General features: G+C 40.8%; 1 protein-coding gene across 1 annotated transcript in view; it reads left to right on the forward strand.

Annotated features, from left to right (window-relative positions):
* Positions 1-14,925: 14,925 nt before the first annotated feature.
* LOC149772686 (uncharacterized) overlaps positions 14,926-17,921 on the forward strand; it is a 79,221-nt gene continuing 76,225 nt past the window's right edge. The window contains exon 1 of the mRNA XM_089947492.1: positions 14,926-15,263. Coding sequence (XP_089803618.1) covers positions 15,224-15,263 — 40 coding nt within the window. The 5' untranslated portion in view covers positions 14,926-15,223. The remainder of the gene's footprint in view (positions 15,264-17,921) is intronic.

Raw genomic sequence — 17,921 nt, forward strand, 5'->3', positions numbered from 1 at the left:
GAGGAAACTTCTAAAAGAACTCTGACGTTTCGGTTACAGTATGCAAGATTTAGATTCCCTACTGGAGAACGAAGATCTCTGGCTAGAAAGTACGTGTATTGCATCCGAAAAAAGAGAATATAAAAACAGGCTGCCAAGCCACGACTTATGTCACATGTCATTGAACAGATTCCGTGGAAGGAACTCAATGACCATATTCAAACCGTGGATCATTACCATCGATTATTATAAGAACTGTATCCATTCAATTTGGGTCGACAAGTGGTGTGTGTCTTAGTGACTTGTTTTCTGGGATTTCGTTTACCAGCCGATTCTTTGTGGACTCTTTACGATCAGTACTTACCACATCCCCATGGCCTTAAATGGTCACGAAAAACTCCTTTTGCTCAAAGCCTTGCGTTTTCATCTGGATACTTCTCGACCTCAACAGGAAAAAAAGATTCGTCAACTTTTAGCTACCCAAGACGTGTATGACGATGTGTGTGTAGCTTGTGACTTACATCCCCATTGGACAGATGTCCGTGCCTGGAAAGAATGGGATTTTGAGGCTTGGACCCAAGAAGTGGCCCAGTATGCACAAGAGTTGTTCAAGGAAAAAAGTTACTTTTCAACCCGTGTTAGTGACGGTGCCAGAAGAACCCGTCACCCAGGACGGGACTGTCGTGGACAGGCCTGAAAGACCCTTTCGGGAGGACACTTGTGTGACCTTACACCCTATTATAGAACTGGTTAGAACTTTACCCAAAACATGTTGTACAGACACTTGTTTCTATTCCACGTTAATGGTTATCATGTGCATTTTATCCTTGTACTTAAGCCTTTGGCTTTTATGTATTTTTGTCTTTCGTATTCATGTTTAAAACATTCAATAAACGTGTTCTGAAAAAAGTATATAAACTCTTGTCTTGTTTGTTTTCGTGTCACAAGTGACATTTCTCACACTATGGCTACCTCTGCTGTCTCTGCTCCCTCTTCCTCTACTGTCAAAGTCATCGACGAACACTTAGATCGTGCCAGTTGGGAGGCTTTGTATCTTCGCCATCCCTTTAACATGCTCATTGCTGGACCTAGCGGTTCAGGCAAAACCGAATTCGTCAAACGTTTGATCGAACATAAACATCATTTGATCGATCGGCCACCTCAACGAATCGTGTGGTGTTACAAAGAGTGGCAATCGGCGTACAGCCTCTTGCGAGAAAGTCAAGGCGATTCCATCGTGTTTGTGGAAGGCATTCGTAAAGGAGACGACGGCATCGTCTCTGACTCCCGTCAAACCCATTTGGTCATTTTTGACGACATGTTAGGAGAAGACGAAGAAGAAATTAAACTGTGGTTCACTCGCAAAGGGCATCACCGTAATGCCAGTGTCGTTTACATCACCCAAAATTTGTTTCAACAAAGTAAAGCCCATCGCACCATCAGTCTCAATGCGCATTATGTGGTCTTGTTTAAAAGCCCTCGAGATAAATCGCAAGTGCAAGTCTTAGCCAAACAGTTAGGAACGCCTTGGCTGACTCAGGCGTACGACGATGCCACTCAAACTCCACACGCCTATTTACTCGTCGATTTGAAACCTACGACCCCCGAGGATTTGCGATTTCGTACCCACTTTTGTTTCACCACTGGTGTCAAGACGGAGGGCCTGTCCTGTACACGTCTCCGTCCTCGACTTCATTTCACTCCACATAAAAAAATCTATAAAAACCTCAGACCCTTTTTGTCTGTCTCACACAGTGTGAACATGACGTCCCTTCAGTCGCATCTTCCCGTCAAATTGATTCGTGCCTTGTATGGCATCAGTCGAGAAGAAAATCCACAAATACGAGCTCGTGTCTTAGAAGCTAGTCTCAAAGAAGTCTTACGATGGTTCACGGTGACGGCACGTCAATTACTCCAAGGAATCATTCAGATTCCTCATCAAACCAAACGCTTTTTCGATCGAAACAAAGTCGCTTTGGTCCAACTGGCCGATCCCCGCATCGACACTCAAACCAAAAAACAAATCATTTTGAAACCTGGAGGGAGTGGTACTCTAGGAGGGGTCATCATTCGCTCTCTCTTAAGATGGGATCATAATGTCCCCAAACTTCTCCCCAAGAAAAAAGTCAAACAAAGCCCCAAGAAGAAGAAAAAGACCAGGTCCCCAAGGAGAACTTCTCCAGTGGCGGGACCCTCCTCTTACCAGACGCCACCACCCCGGAAAAAGAAAAGAAGCCCCCAGAAAAAGAAACAGAGAAAAAGTCCCCAGAAAAAGAAAAGCCCACAGAAGAAAACTAGTCGCAAGAGAGGCACTTCTTCGTCGGCCAGGACGCAACCTTACACTCGCAAACCACGACCTGCCACGGCGATGACTGCGTCTCCGACAGCATCACGTTCATCCACTTCTCTGTTGATGACACCAAGAACTGAAGAGTACTTGGAGACGTTGATCACACCAAGAACTTGTCCGTTGATGACCCCAAAAAGAACTTCCCCAGTGGCAGGACCTTCCAATTTAGTGACAGTGGCTGCTGCTCACAAAGTACCTTCTCCCAAAATCAAAGTTCAAGAAAGATCGGGTATGTTACAAAGTTTACTGGATTTGTCCAAGCAAGAACTGGCTCGATTTTGTCCGTTACGTACCCCTGCGCGACGTGTCATGCCTGTCCTCAAACTAATACGACGTAAAGACAATCAGTGGCGACGCGTTCCAGTATAAAAAAGACCTGTGACCAAGTCGGGGGTATCAGTGCTTTATGGTGCTCCTGAAGACTCAAAGATGTCACCCTCCAGAAAACCCCAAGGAAAGAAAAGAAAAGGACTACCACCACGTTTAGTCAAACATGGGGACATGTTATCTGTCCTGTCCAAAGCTTCTCCACCTCTACGAAAAAAACTCATTCAATCGGCCTCCAAAGAGGTCATCGATACCGTGTGCGAATGTTGTTTGAACGTCTTGAAAGGCACGATCCCTTTGTCCAAACACCAGAAACAATGCTTAAGCAAACATCGTCACGTTCTTCGCCAAATGGTTCAAAAGAAAATTCCCATTCGTCAAAAGAAGAAGATGTTGGTCCAACGTGGAAGCATTTTACTCCTCTTGTTAGGTCCCTTGCTGAAAGGAGTCTTGGGAACCATGTTGGGAGGACTGGTGGGAGCAAGATAAAAAGGCCCTCGGAAGTCCCAAGATCTCAGAATCGACCCTTGACAACCCCATGGAAGGACGAAAACTAGCTTTAGTGCCTTACAAACGATGGATGGAATACCATCGGTGGCAAGAAAAACGCACCCCGCAATTACCTCCCAATCCCCATTTGAGCGAGATGTCTCAGTTACAACACGAATTGCAGTCCTTGATGGATCGCCAAGATTTGTCCGAAACAGAAAAATCGCAAAAGTACGGTCAACTCTTGCAACGACTACAACTCTTTCACCAGAAAGCTTTAGACGAAACAGCTCTACCCACTTTGAAAGAATTTAAGACCTTGATGAAAAGTCCAGCTCCATCATCACTACCACCACCACCACCACTACTACCATCCCCAGGGGTCACCAGATATGCTACCCCACGAAGACCTGAGGAAGAAGAGATGCGAGAAGTGTTTCAAACACCGTCAGCAGCTCCCATTTCGAGCAAGTTTGCAGCAACTTTGTTGACCCCGTCCCCCACACCCCAACGAGAAGAAATGAAAGCTTGGGTTAAAAATATGATGTCCACTCCTCCTTCGACAGAAGTGAAAAAGAAAGAAGGGAAACCAGAAGTGAAAAAAGAAAAGAAGACCAAAGCCATTCCATTGCCACCACCGCCACTACCTTCGACTTCTACTCCCGTAGCCCATCGGACACGTAAATCCGTTTCTAAACCACCCTTTCGTCCCACCCAAAGTAGCATCACCGAAGAGTGGGTGACTTATTAACACACCATCCAACACAAAAAATGGAAAAAGTCTTAGCCAGCATTTACTACGATCCCTCGCATCCTGCAGGTTACGCAGGAGTTCAAAAATTGTATCGTGCTGCCAAAACTCGACTGAAAAGTCTCCGTTTACCTCAAGTGCAACGATGGTTACAAGAACAAGCTACCTACACTTTACACAAACCCATTCGACGCAAGTTTGCCAGAAGTCGCACCCGAGTGGAAGGCATCGATCATCAATGGCAAGCCGATTTAGCCGAAGTCTCTCATTTGGCCAGCTACAATTGCGGCTACAAATATTTGTTTTGTGTCATCGACGTCTTTTCCAAATTTGCCTGGGTCGTACCCTTGACTTCCAAATCGAGCAGCGAGTTAGTGCGAGCCCTGCAACGGGTGTTGAAACAAAGCGGTCGTCACCCTCTTCGATGGCAAACGGACAAAGGCACCGAATTTCTGAACCAAGCTTTCCAAAAAGAATTAAAGAAACGTGACATTCATTTTTTACCACCGAGAATCCCGAAACCAAAGCCAGCATCGTGGAACGTTTCCAAAGCACTTTGAAAGAACGCATGTGGAAATATTTTATGCATCACCACACTCTGAAGTACATCGACATCTTACCGCACCTGGTGCAAGCGTACAACCAATCTTACCATCGAGGCATCGGACGTGCCCCACAAGAAGTGACTCCCGACAACGAAGTGCTGGTGTTTGAGCGCCTGTTTGGTACGTCCCCGACGAGGGCTGTCCCCAAGAAAAGTGGAGAGTTGGCCGTAGGAGATTGGGTGCGCATTGGCAAAACCAAACGCACTTTCGACAAAGGTTATTTACCTAACTGGACGACCGAATTGTTTCGCGTCACTGGACGAGTGCATGGACGTCATCCTGCCGTCTATAAATTGGAAGACATGAACGGAGAAGTGCTGAAAGGAACGTTTTATTTGCCCTAGTTACAACGTGTCACCAAAAAAGAAGACGACGTGTACGACATCGAAAGCATTCTCGAACGCAGAACCCGTAAAGTGGGCAAACGACGTGTCAAAGAAGTCAAAGTACGTTGGAAAGGATATCCACCCAGTTTTGATTCTTGGATCGACGCTTCGCAAGCCATCGACTATAAAAAGAAGTGACCATCATGCCTTTTTACACAGACGCAGCTACGTCGACCACTCCTTCACCTAGTTCTTCTGTGCAAGATTTACAAAAACAACCCTTGTGGGTGTGGTGTGGAGAACGTGTGCCTAAAACGCAAATCGTCTTTCTCTGCCAAATCTTCGTGGTGTATTGTGTCATCGGGGCAGCCATTGCCAATTTGAGTTTGCAACAAGGAGACAAACAATTGTGGACCATTTTATTGAGCAGTTGCATCGGTTACCTGCTTCCTAATCCCTCCCTGAAATTCACCTCTAACGGGAACCACGGGAACCTTGTGTCCAGTGCCAGTGTCAGTCACCACTCCATCAATAATAACCACAACCAGAACCCCATTTTGGGCGGAGACACGCCTCTAACGTCCAGTAACCCCTCGGAGAGCCACAGAACTCTGGAATTATGAGTCACCAAAACCAGTTTTACTTAACCTTACCCAGTGACAGTTCCATGGAGGTGTTTCCCCACAACACGTTGTGCTGTTACACGGCCAAATTACCTCAGGCCATCCCGTTAGATTACGAGCCCATTGGGAAGTGGCTTTAGTGGAAATCATTCACCCGACCCAAGTCCTCAATGTCCTTCCCAATCAAAATTTTTTGAAGGTGGAAGTTCATGACGAGCAAATGCAAAAGTACTTGAATAATGTCAAATATGACAATAAAACCTATGATTACAAAACTAAAACGTGGACCTACAACTTGTTTATTTCCATAGGCTATTATTTTAGTGGTCAACATTTGGTCAGCACCATAAGCTCCAGGTTTAATGTCGTGTTTATGAAAGGTTTGGAAAATGCCCAAAAATTGTCACCATGGAGTACCACAAAGCAGCTCGTCGCTTCTTGATGAAATTTGAGCGGAGTAAAATCGTGTTCATTTTATTTTGTCCTGAATTGTTTGACATGTTGGGCGGAGACATGGACATGAGAATGGTCATGCTCAAGAACAACGAATTACCAATCGTTTACGACAACGAGTCTTTTAGCAAGTTATTTCGTGCCCCGGTAGAATTGAACCAAGGACTGAATTTGATGTTCGTATACTCCGATGTGGTGGAGTACAACGTGGTGGGACACACCTTCGCACCGTTACTGCGTGTCATTCCTTTCAAAGTGGATTCTGCCACGAACGCTGACGAGGAAGGTGGAAACACTTACTATGTCCACCGCGAATTTGTCCATCCTCACTAGGAGGAGATTTGGGACAAAATATTCCATTCACCAAAGGAAAAGTCACAGTGAAACTCCATTTTCGAAAACGGTTCTCTCACGACTCTTAAGTCATGTATCCAGTGTACCGAGGGGTTGCTCGACAGCGAGGACACGGTTTAGGAGATATGTTAAAATCGGCCTTTCGTTCGGTGGCCCCGGTGTTGAAACCGATGGTGACACGCGGATTGCACGCCTTGAAGGATGCGGCACTGACGCAAGGCAAAGAATTTCTCCAAAATGTCATCATCGACAAACAAAACCCTAAAGAAGCCTTCATGAGGGCAGGCAAAAATATCTTGCTACAAACGGGTAAAGACCTTTTGGGTCGACGAGACACACCTATAAATGCCCTGCACGCTACCGAGTCAGGCATTCAGCAAGGACAAGGCAGAAAGAGACGACGAAGAAAACACCCTTTCACCAGACTTCAAGCTAGAAAGGCCAAGAAAAGAAGAACCGTTCGAGACTTAGACGTTTTCGATTATTGAGAAAGAGAAAAAAATGATGCACCGAGAGTCTTGCGCTTGTTCAAAGTCGGAACTGGATCTGTTTGCCATGCCCCCCACCATGATGACGATGCAAGAATCCCAGTCGGTGGAATTTCACCCGGTCTCCTCTTTGACAGATTCCGCTCCCATCGAGTTTGACATCAAAGGACAGCCCGAAGATTACATCGATCTGAATAGCAGTTACCTGAATTTGAAAGTCAAAGTGATCAAAGCGGCGGACAACATCAATCCAGGAGCCAATGATAGGGTAGCTCCTGTCAACAATTTCATGCATTCCTTGTTCAGCGAAGTGGACTTGTACTTGAATAATAAACTGGTCAGCAGCAGCATGGATACTTACCCGTATCGTGCCTACTTGGAAAATCTGTTGACGTACGGAAAAGAAGCCAAGAATACTCATCTGGATGCTTGCGTGGTATGGAAACCTAACACGGCAGGTGTAGGTACGTTTAACGACACAGCTCTGACAGAAGATGGGAATGCTCACAATGTGGGGTTTAACACACGTAGAAATAAAATTCTTCAAGGGCGAAGTTTAGAACTGATGGATCGTTTGCATTTGGACATGTGGTTACAAAAAAAGTATTTGCTGAACGGCGTGGATATCCGCCTGAGACTGAATCGTAGCACTGCTGATTTCCATTTGATGGCCAATGCCAATGAATACAAAACTGTTATCCAAGAAGCCAGGCTCTACGTACGACGTGTGGAAGTGTTACCCAAAGTGGGAAACGACGTCAGTCAGACGTTGAGCAGAACCACTGCCAAGTATCCGATCCGATCGTGGAAGTGAAAACGTTCACCATTCCTGTTGGACAGCGATCCATGATCGAAGATCATCTGTTCCAAGGACAGTTACCCAAAGGTTTGATTGTTGGTATCGTCAGAAATTCAGCTTTCAATGGACTTCACAACGAAAATCCTTTTGAGTTTCGACACTTTGGCGTGTCCAAGATCGAAGTCAGTCGCGATGGCAAGACCGTGTGTACCCGACCCTTTGAGCCTAACTTTACCCAGAACAATTACTTGAGGTCGTACTTGTCCCTGTACGAAGCTACTGGTCAGTTAGGAACCAACACCAGTCACGGCATTACGTACGAGGATTATGCAGGAGGCTATGCTTTGTGGGCTTTCGATTTCACTCCAGACCAAGGCAGCGACGAGGGACATTTCCACCCTATAAAATCTGGCCAGATTCGTGTGGAAATTCAGTTTGCAAACCGAGACCCTGCTGATCCAACGTTGAACGTCAAACTGTATGCAGAATTCGATAATACGATAGAAATCAACAGTTTGAGAGAAGTCATTCTAGATTACTAGAAACCATGTAAGACTGTTATCCCTCTTTAACTAGTGGAGAAACTTTAAAGGTGAAATGTGAGGAAACTGTGGAAGAAGAATCCCAAGACAAAGACGAAGAAGATATCATGATAAAGTCAAGATGGCCAGAACAAGAAGCCCATTTAGTCTGCTGTTTTGCCAAACACTTGGTCGAAAAAATGACGGAATTGATCAAGAAAGATTGCTATGGATGTCAAAACGATCATCCCAGTCAAATTCAACACGACAAATGCCTGATGTTGAGTCAAGAAGAAAAATTGGACGAGTATCTGGACGATGCTTGGAGTCTCATCTCGGACGAAGTCGTGTGGCATCAGTAGTATAAAGACTTGCGAGAACATTCTTGTCCACCATTAACCACTCAAGAGATCCATCGTATCGAAGCTCTCCTGAATCAGAGTGAGGAGACGAAACGAAGAAACGGTTATTTGTCAGACATTTTCAAGCAAAAAGTCAGGATCGAATTGATGACATATTATTACCTGTGAAGAAGAAAAAAACACACAAAACATGGATACCTGGGAACTTTATTACCTTTTGAACCACAGTTCGTATACGGCTTCTTGGAATCCTGTCGTCTGTGCTAAAGATGAACTCTCTCATCGCAAACCTCAAAACCATCAAGCTTATGTGATCAACACGGACGACAGTCATCTCCCAGGAACCCACTGGGTAGCCGTTTACTTTCCTCATGAAGGATGTGTGGAATATTTTGATTCCTATGGACTGTCCCCTTTGGAAGACGATATCATTGACTTTATGAGAAGAAATGCTCAAACCACCCGATTCAATAATGAGAAATTACAAGGCACAGATTCCTTGGTGTGTGGACAATATTGTGTGTATTTTCTGCATCATCGCAGCCTGGGCTATTCCTTAGAACATTTAGTGACTCATTTTGATCCTCGTTCTTCGTCTAGAAATGATGTGAAATTAGATCGATGGTTTTGTGACCATTATGCTTATCTTTTGTCTCAAGCTAGGAAACGTAGTGTCCATCAATGGTCTAATGACTTCCAACAATGGAAATCAAAATTTCATTCACAACGTTGTCAGCCCTGTTTAAAGTAGAGTGTGAATTGAAAAAAATGTTTGTAATTAGAAAAAAATTGTTTGATGTTATATTGTTGGATTATTGTTAAAAATGTTAGAGTTGTTGTTGGTTAGTATTAAGTGATTTTTGAATAAAAAATGTTGTGTTTTAAAAAAAAATGCCTTTGTCGTTTGTTTGGCTATAAGAATGTTTGATTCATGCTCTTTGACTTCTTACTGTCCCTCTCATGTCACTCATTGAACGTTGCGACTCGAAAAGCGTGGAGGGATGTTTTCCTTCACGTCCGCGCTTTGACTTTAAGAACCGGGGGTTGTTTCCAGTCTAACCATCCATTGTCGACTCATCCTCCTACGAAGATGTGCTCCAAACTAGCTAAGCTAAACGAAGCCTACGTAAATTTGCATAGGGTCAGACACAGTCTGATACCGAAGCCAGAAGAGATAGAGAATGTGAGAATGTTAAAAGTCACTGAAGACCTGATAGAAGAGCTCTTCAGAGAAGAAGTGAACAGGGAGAAAGAAGAATGGACAGAAAAGTACAGACTTCAGAGACAGCAGCAACAGCAACAACAACAACAACAGCAGCAGCAGGAACCTGAACCTGACAGAGGCTTTGTCGATTGTCGTATCGACACCAAAGAGTTCTTCTCTTTCCGAAGAAGCAGACCTATCGTCAGAAAGTCTATCCTCAGAGGACGACGCATTCTAAGAAACTAAAAGATTGCCATAGCAAACAAAAAAAACAGCCCTTTTCAGGGCTACCCAATACTCTAGAAAAGAAATAACCATCGATTTGCCAATGTGTGTAGGTAGAGTAGTGTGAATATAAACACTAACTCTTTTTTATAGTGCGAGTGTATGTGTTTGTGTGTTTGTGTTTGTAACCGCTCACGTAAGTTGGTATGGATAGTAGATTAAGATGATGTTTTTTTTTTGGCTGTTTGAGGTGTGGGGAGAGTAGATTTGGGGGTTTGTTTGGATTGCTTTGCGTATGTGAATAGTATATTGAAGTGATTAATGAAAAATTATTTAGAACAGGAATGGGTAGTATAAAAAAGTGAGTGAGTGTTTCTTTTAGGTCCGCGCGTTGTTTTTTTTTTTGGTCATGATCTAGGTAAGATCAATTTTATGTTTTTAGGGGATGTTTTCCTTCACGTCCGCGCTTTTAGTATAAATTAAAAGTCACTCGTCAGTCCAGCTACCCTTGTTGATTGATCAACGCCAGAATGAACACCAGACTAGCGAAACTGTTGGAACTTCATGTGCATCTGGAATATGCCAGGCGCCTGTTGAACGAACTGGCCGCGGAAGCCATTGTGGAAGAGGGAAGGATGAGAGAGGAGGAGGAGAGAAGAAACAAAGAAGAGGAGGAGAGAAGATACAAAGAAGAGGCGGAGAGAAGATACAAAGAAGAGGAAGAGGGGAGAAGAAACAAAGAAGAGGAGGAAAAGGAGAGAAGAAATTTTAGAATCCCAGAGACAGAAAATTGGGATTCTGAAGCTATTTATCCCGCCTCTGCTCTCTCCCCCCAAAAAGTAAAAAGCAACTGGAGAACAAAATGTGTATGCGGCGCCAGGCCTGGAAGGTGCCACCATTAACCAGGTGTCCATGAAGTTCCAAAAAAACAGCCCTTTTAAGGGCTACCCCATAATCTAGAAAAGAAATAACCATCAATTTGCCAATGTGCGTAGTTAGAGTAATGTGAATATAAACACTGACTCTTTTTTATAGTGCGAGTGTATGTTTTTGTGTGTTTGTGTTTGTAAGCGCTCACGTAAGTTGGCGTGAATAGTAGATTATGCGTTTGTTTATTGTTTCTTAGCGTATGTGAAGAGCATAGTTTGGGTTTTATTATACGAAATGAGAAAGTAGGGGGATGTTTTCCTTCACGTCCGCGCTTTTCGTATAGGAACCCACAACGTTCGTCGTTCGCACCATTCTACAAATAATAAAAAAGAAGATGGCTTCAAACCACCTTGACAAAATGAAAAAATTGCAAGACGTTTTGGACAATTTAGGAATAATGGAGCAGATGTTAGTAAGACTCAATGAAGACCATTATTCTTATAGTCCCCATCGAGTAAAGATGGAAATTAATAACTTAAGAAAAGTAAAGGACATAATAAGTGGTGTCATGAAATAAATAAAGGAGGAGAAGGAGGATGAAGAGGAAAGGATAAGGATAAGAGAATGGAATGAAAAAATTGAAAAAGAAGAAGAAAATGAGAAGAGGAAGAAAGAAGAGGAGAAGAAAGAAGAGGAGGAGAACAAAAGAAGAGAAAGAGTGTAGGAGAGAAAATAAGAAGCTGGTGGAGAAAAAGAAGAAATTAGAAGCAGAAGAAAGCAGAAGAAACCCAAAGGCCCTTTTCAGGGCCACCCACATTTCTCGAAAAGAGATAGCCTTTCGATTGCCTACCCCTTTTTTTAAAAACATTTAAAAAAAAAAAAATCCCATGTTCAATTTCCCTTGACGCTATACAGTCCCACCCTGTTTAAATTCCCTTGACGCTCAACAGTCCCACGATTTTTCTCCATGCTAAATTTCCCTTGACGCTATATGTTCCCACGATTTTTCTCCATGTTAAATTTCCCTTGACGCTATATGTTCCCAGGGGTGTTTTTAATGCTAAGTCCCATTGACGCTATAGTATCCCTATTCACTACTATAAAATCGCAAAATATCTTGGCAGAAAAATAATAGCCGTATTCATCCAAGGAGGATCATATGATCATAAACGACATTGTACAAGATTGATTACAGATGATGCTGAACTAGATTTTATAATTGCTGATACAACGAATAGAAACACGTTTATATGTCGAAGTAATATTAATTTATCAGACGGAACAAAATTAGGTACAACTGTGAGTTATATTGATGATGAGTCACTGCAGTTTACTCATTTAAGATCTTCAATGCTCGCATACGTTTCCATAAATCTATTATCAATGATAAAATGAGTTTCTGAGTTTGCTGTCAGAGTCGCTACGGATTCAGTTTATATCAATAAAGAAATACAACAACTACACATCGGCCTTTATGCATCATGGGGTGAATAGAGAAAAAACGAGAAAATATACTCAATTATTCTGAATCCGCCGACGTTGAAATTAATGGGTTTTTTTACCCCCAAAAAATAAAATATCAAAATTATCATCTGCGCCGTCTGTATTTGATCCTGTAGCTAGACATAAAACAGTTTTTCTCAATGAGCCACATTTTAAACATTTACCTGTAAGTGCACACTTTGTTGTTGTTGTTATTATTGCTGTTAATTCACTTGTGGGGGTAGATGCTTTGCATCGAACGCAATATAAATTCATATTATTTATTATATTTGTACAACAAGGATGTCATTTATTTCTCATCGATACGAAAACAAGAGCCAGTCAAACATATTTCAACATTACTGAATTCCATTAGAAAGATAATAATAGGTCCATCTGTGTCCGGTAAAACACAATTATTACTTAATTTGTTAATGATATGGTTGAAATGAGATAAGTTGTATTTAGTGCCTCCGTCAGTTGATGATCAGAGATGCTACGAAGTACTTAAAGATTTTAATGAAAATGCAAAACTGCTGGACGAAAATGATAATGATATTATTAATTTTATTACCAATATTGATGAAGCCCCATCTGTAGATGATCTTGATGGATTTATTAATAAGCTCCTGGTATACGACATGTAATGCTGGACAACCATTCGAATCCAGCAAGAATATTTTCTCGAGGCAGACATATAAATACTGATGTGATTTATGTTACTCAGCGATATACATACATACTTAAAGTGATCATAGATAACTGCAATATTTTAGTTGTGTTTAATGGCGTGTATAAACATACTTTGCGAAATATTCATCAGACTTGGTGTAGTGGACATGAACATGATTAGATGCAAAAACTTCTTTTCAAAAGCACAGTCTACTCCACACGGATTTATAACAATAAATTTACATCGATCGATATCATACTGGTCTTGATAAAATATTTGGTCGAGAGATTGGTTTAATTGCTCATACATTTATAGCATCAGATGAGGTGCGACCTCAATGAAACGTCCGGCGAGTGAACGAAAACGCGCATACAAATTTAGAAATACACAAACGACAACGATAAAGTAACAAAAATCTAACCTAATTAGAGAAACTCTGGGTAAGTTAGCGGCTTGGTTTGGCATTATTGACCGTATATTTTTATTATCTTTTTCGTATGAGGTTTTATTTTTCAAAAATGACGATTCAGCAAAAGGTCTGTTCGCCTCCTCTGCTGCTCCCTACCCAGGTTTTGGAAAGATGTATATTTAGCGTGGTTAGAAGTTATCAAAATAGGAAAGAAAACTGTCGCTCTATAATGTAGTACCCAGATTGAGTTCAGTCTCCTCTTGACGACATAGAAGAATTAACCAGAAATAAACATATTCAGCTAAGTCACCAAGATCAAACTACGACATTCATTTAAATAGAGACGGTCAAGCAGTTCAACTGTACTGCACCCATGTTGATAAATTAAAGTGAAATTGTCAGTCTTATTGCCGTATAGTCTACCTCCAAGCAGGTATATATTGAATATTATTACACGCACTCGAGTATTTACTTGACCAAGCGGTTGTCAAACCCTGGCGCGATCCTAGCTAGAAATCATAAGTTTACCCCGACTTTCCAAAGACTTCCATATAACTTCAGTGGTAAGTTAGAAAGCCAGACGTGTCCATTGTATACCTAAATTTTACTCTAAATAACGCAAGACCACATATAAAACAACCTGCCAAATATCTATTAACCGCACATCTGCATGGTTTATCTTCATCATGTTTCCGTACCGCCAACCGTTCACGCCTTAGAAAATATATGAGTATCCCCTAATACTGAGAACTATTTTAACTCTGCCACCTTAGGCCAGTCAATGTATGCTTTACAGGCACATTTCGCCAATATAATTGCACCACATTTGCCCACATGGCGACATAAATGGTATCTGCCAAGTCCCTTCTTATTTATTCCCTTGTGTAATTTACCTGTTTCCTACCGTAAATACTGCCCTTGCAGTCACACCACCAATGTACAACACTAGATTTTAATATGGACTATCTTACGACAGGGACATTCATTCGGTTTTGGCCTGAATTCACTACTAGTGAACCATGGCATCATGGAAACTTACTAACACTTCACTCCGTGACGTTTGCTCATAATAATTGGCTATTTATTTTTCGGGCTAGGAATATTTCCATTGCGCCGAATTCCAATAATCACACAAGTAATCAAACAATTCTAAGAATTCCTTAAAACGGGGCGCTATAACCAAGTGCGCATACTCCATAGTTATTACAATATTGTACACGGTTTATCAAGTAAATTGCTGTACATTCGAGCCGTATTCTTGTCTTGCTGAAATTGCAGACGACGTTCCGATTGAATACATAGTAACAAAGATGACGGTATAAGCAGAACATGACAAATTTAGAGAGGACTTGTTTGTTAATTCAGGGATTGGCAAACTACTGCACTCGGGCCGGATCCTACATGTGACCTAAACTTATCATTTAATTACATGATAGGGTGTGGCTTTTAAAACCACTTATTAGGCCCATTCGTGTTCTAGAATATATTCACAGGTTGGGTTCGTCTAATTGCTTACAATTTATTTGTACACATACGCTATATATATATATATATATATATATATATATATATATATATATATATATATATATATATATATATATATATGTGTGTGTGTATGGAAATTGATAGCAACTATACAAGCCCTTGTGAATATCATCTGGTATTTGAGAACAAATCGGTCACGCCAAATCAATTTAAATATCAGATGGGAGATAACCACTACAAATTCTCGACAGTGGCTTCAGATATTTAACCAGTCAAATGGCAAAGCGGGTGAAGTACAATGGATGGCCTATTAACTGACGGTTGACCTCACCCGACACATCGCCCGCAATAAATACTAGCAATACAGTTTTCCGTTGCAAAACATTGAGCCAGAGACCGCTTTCTGTGGAAGTGTAGACATTAGTGTTGCTCTCGTCGTGCAAGCATGATGCGATTGTGGGTGCTACTGTGCATTCTGTTCACCGGTAAGAGAATCTCATAATATGCATGATTTTTTTAGTGTAAGTAAATAAATAAATCTTACGTGGAAGGAGAACGAAGGATATGTACATACTTTTCAAAATATGCAATGTTCTTATTTGAGTAAGATCTGGGCTCTAGTAACTAGCAACTATATCGATTCTTTTGATACATTTACACTGTTACAGCATGTGCAACATCATACACATACTTCATGCAACATCGTTCGACACTCTGTGGATTAGAACAAAAGGTAGGAGTTGGGAAATGGTGTGGCGGCTAGGATAACCGTATTATTTATATTAGCAAACAAGGGATCAAGTTAATGTTGTTAGCCTAAGGCGTGTTATATACCCATTTTCCAGACGTAGCCGCACAATCTAACTATCCTTCTCCCATACTGTTTCACTCCATCCACTCCAACAGGGAGCGGTGAGCAGGAATGTGTCGGTCAGCGGTGTCAGATGATTAAAATCTTTAATGTGGAAATTTATTCCAATCGTATAGAACTTGTAAGAAACATAGAGTCTGGCCGGTGAGGGTTCGTATCCTGTCACGAACTGGCCACTTTGGTAGTTCCCTTTGCCCCAGTTGCATTGGCACGAAATAGCCTTTCATGTGTTTATGTACTGCGAAACACCAAGCAAACCAGATCAAAAGGAATATCGCTGTTGGAATGTGGGATTTTAACTGCTGGGTTTGTTTGCTCGTGACACGTGTCACTGTTATTTATTAATATATATGGCACGCGCATTTGTGAGTCTGTTATAAATATAGGCTTCTACGCAGTTTCATATGACCTCCCAACCTGTATTAGATTCTTCCATCCCCCCCCCCCCCCCCCAACAGAACACTTTTAAAAGTTACTAATATCGACACAGGATACAAATTACCGTAATTTCAACTTTCCTTCACGTCTCTCGGTACTGTACATATACTGTTCACGCTTATGTAACCATTTGTCACGTGTACAACCACTAGTCACGTGTACTCAACAACAGCAGAGAACGCAACGTGACAAGTGGAATGGATGTAAAATCAACTACTCCCAGGCACACTACAATATCTCTCTCCCTCTCTCTCTCTCTCTTTCTATATATATATATATATATATATATATATATATATATATATATATATATATATATATATATATATGTGTGTGTATATATATATATATATATATATATATATATATATATATATCACGTGTTTAGGCTCAAATATCAGTATCACAAGAAAGAGTGAAAACAACAAGCTTTCAAAATAATACAATAATTTATTTTCTATGGAAAAATTCTGTAAAAATGAAAAAATATAAGTTAGGTTTTATAGAATCAAATCCAGAAACTATCAAAGAGTAATCCAAGAATAAAGTTTTAGTAGTCCTAATAACAAAATGTTCTATTGATTTCAAGTTGGAATCCCAACGGAGAATCCAAGATGGAAGACGATGACCTATGGTGAAATATGTAGGGTTGAATTCTACAGTTCATTGTAGAAACAAGAAGTATCAGTCCCGTTTTTGATACCGGAATAAATTTTCATAAAAACTGTCCTTGTGATCAGTTTCACACGAGCACACGTATTTTCCAGAAAAATAAAAAAATAAAAGAATTAATCCTTTTGAATCCACGTAATTTGAAATAAGTCCAAACAGCACAACATAAGCTACTAGTGTAAGAAAAAGCCCAGCTGCAACTAGAACAATTCTCCAAAACACAGGTTTTATCGTATTCTAAACGTTAAAAAGGGGTCACGTGATCATCTTCTAAAGCATTTAGAAGCTACGTACTTGTTGAAGGTCACGTACACTCAGTGTGACCATGGCAAAAACCAATCATTTTACTTTAAGAAATAAAAAATATTTTTTTTTTTTTGCTGACATCTTAGACCTGAAGTCTCATCATGACATCGACAACAACCAATCATTTTAAAATAAAGATATAACTTGTTTACGTGATTGCCTCAAATTGTGAAACAATGTCAGGATTTAGATCAACACTTTGTGTTTATAAACTAACAGTCAAGGTCAGTCTATTTTCTGAAAAATGTGTCATATATAGTGAATAAATTTACATGACAATATTATGTAATGAAAAATAAAATAAAAAATAAAACTGAGAATTATATATATATATATATATATATATATATATATATATATATATATATATATATCACGTTCTTTTCCCATTTAGGAAATATATGTGCCCGTACGTATGTTATTAAAATCTGTATCAATTGTTATGCATATTCCATTTTTCATCCTCTTTTCTCCACCATTTCTCACTTTCTCTCTCTCTCTCTCTCTCTCTCTCTCTCTCTCTCTCAGGATGAGGAATAAATCGTAAAATGGCTCAAGTATGTATTTACTTAAGCAACGAGGAGTCGCCTTTAGCAAATGCCAGAAAACGAACTCCAAACTAAAATGTGGCTTAAAGTAAGAACTTTTTCTTATAACTAGATCCATATAATTAATGTATCCTGTTGTTGTTCGATATTGTGAGTCTTATGTTTAGCCCCCCCCCCCCCCCCATTGATTAAATATAGTAATAACATTGTATAAGTAGCGATTTTAACTCTGACCACAATCATAGTCATTTTTTTGCAAACGATGGATAAATCGGGCATAGTTGAATGTTAATTGCAAACGGAAATTA

This window comes from Sinohyriopsis cumingii, unplaced genomic scaffold, assembly GCF_028554795.1.
Source record: "Sinohyriopsis cumingii isolate HCF-2022 unplaced genomic scaffold, ASM2855479v2 utg001276l, whole genome shotgun sequence".
Classification (NCBI taxonomy): domain Eukaryota; kingdom Metazoa; phylum Mollusca; class Bivalvia; order Unionida; family Unionidae; genus Sinohyriopsis; species Sinohyriopsis cumingii.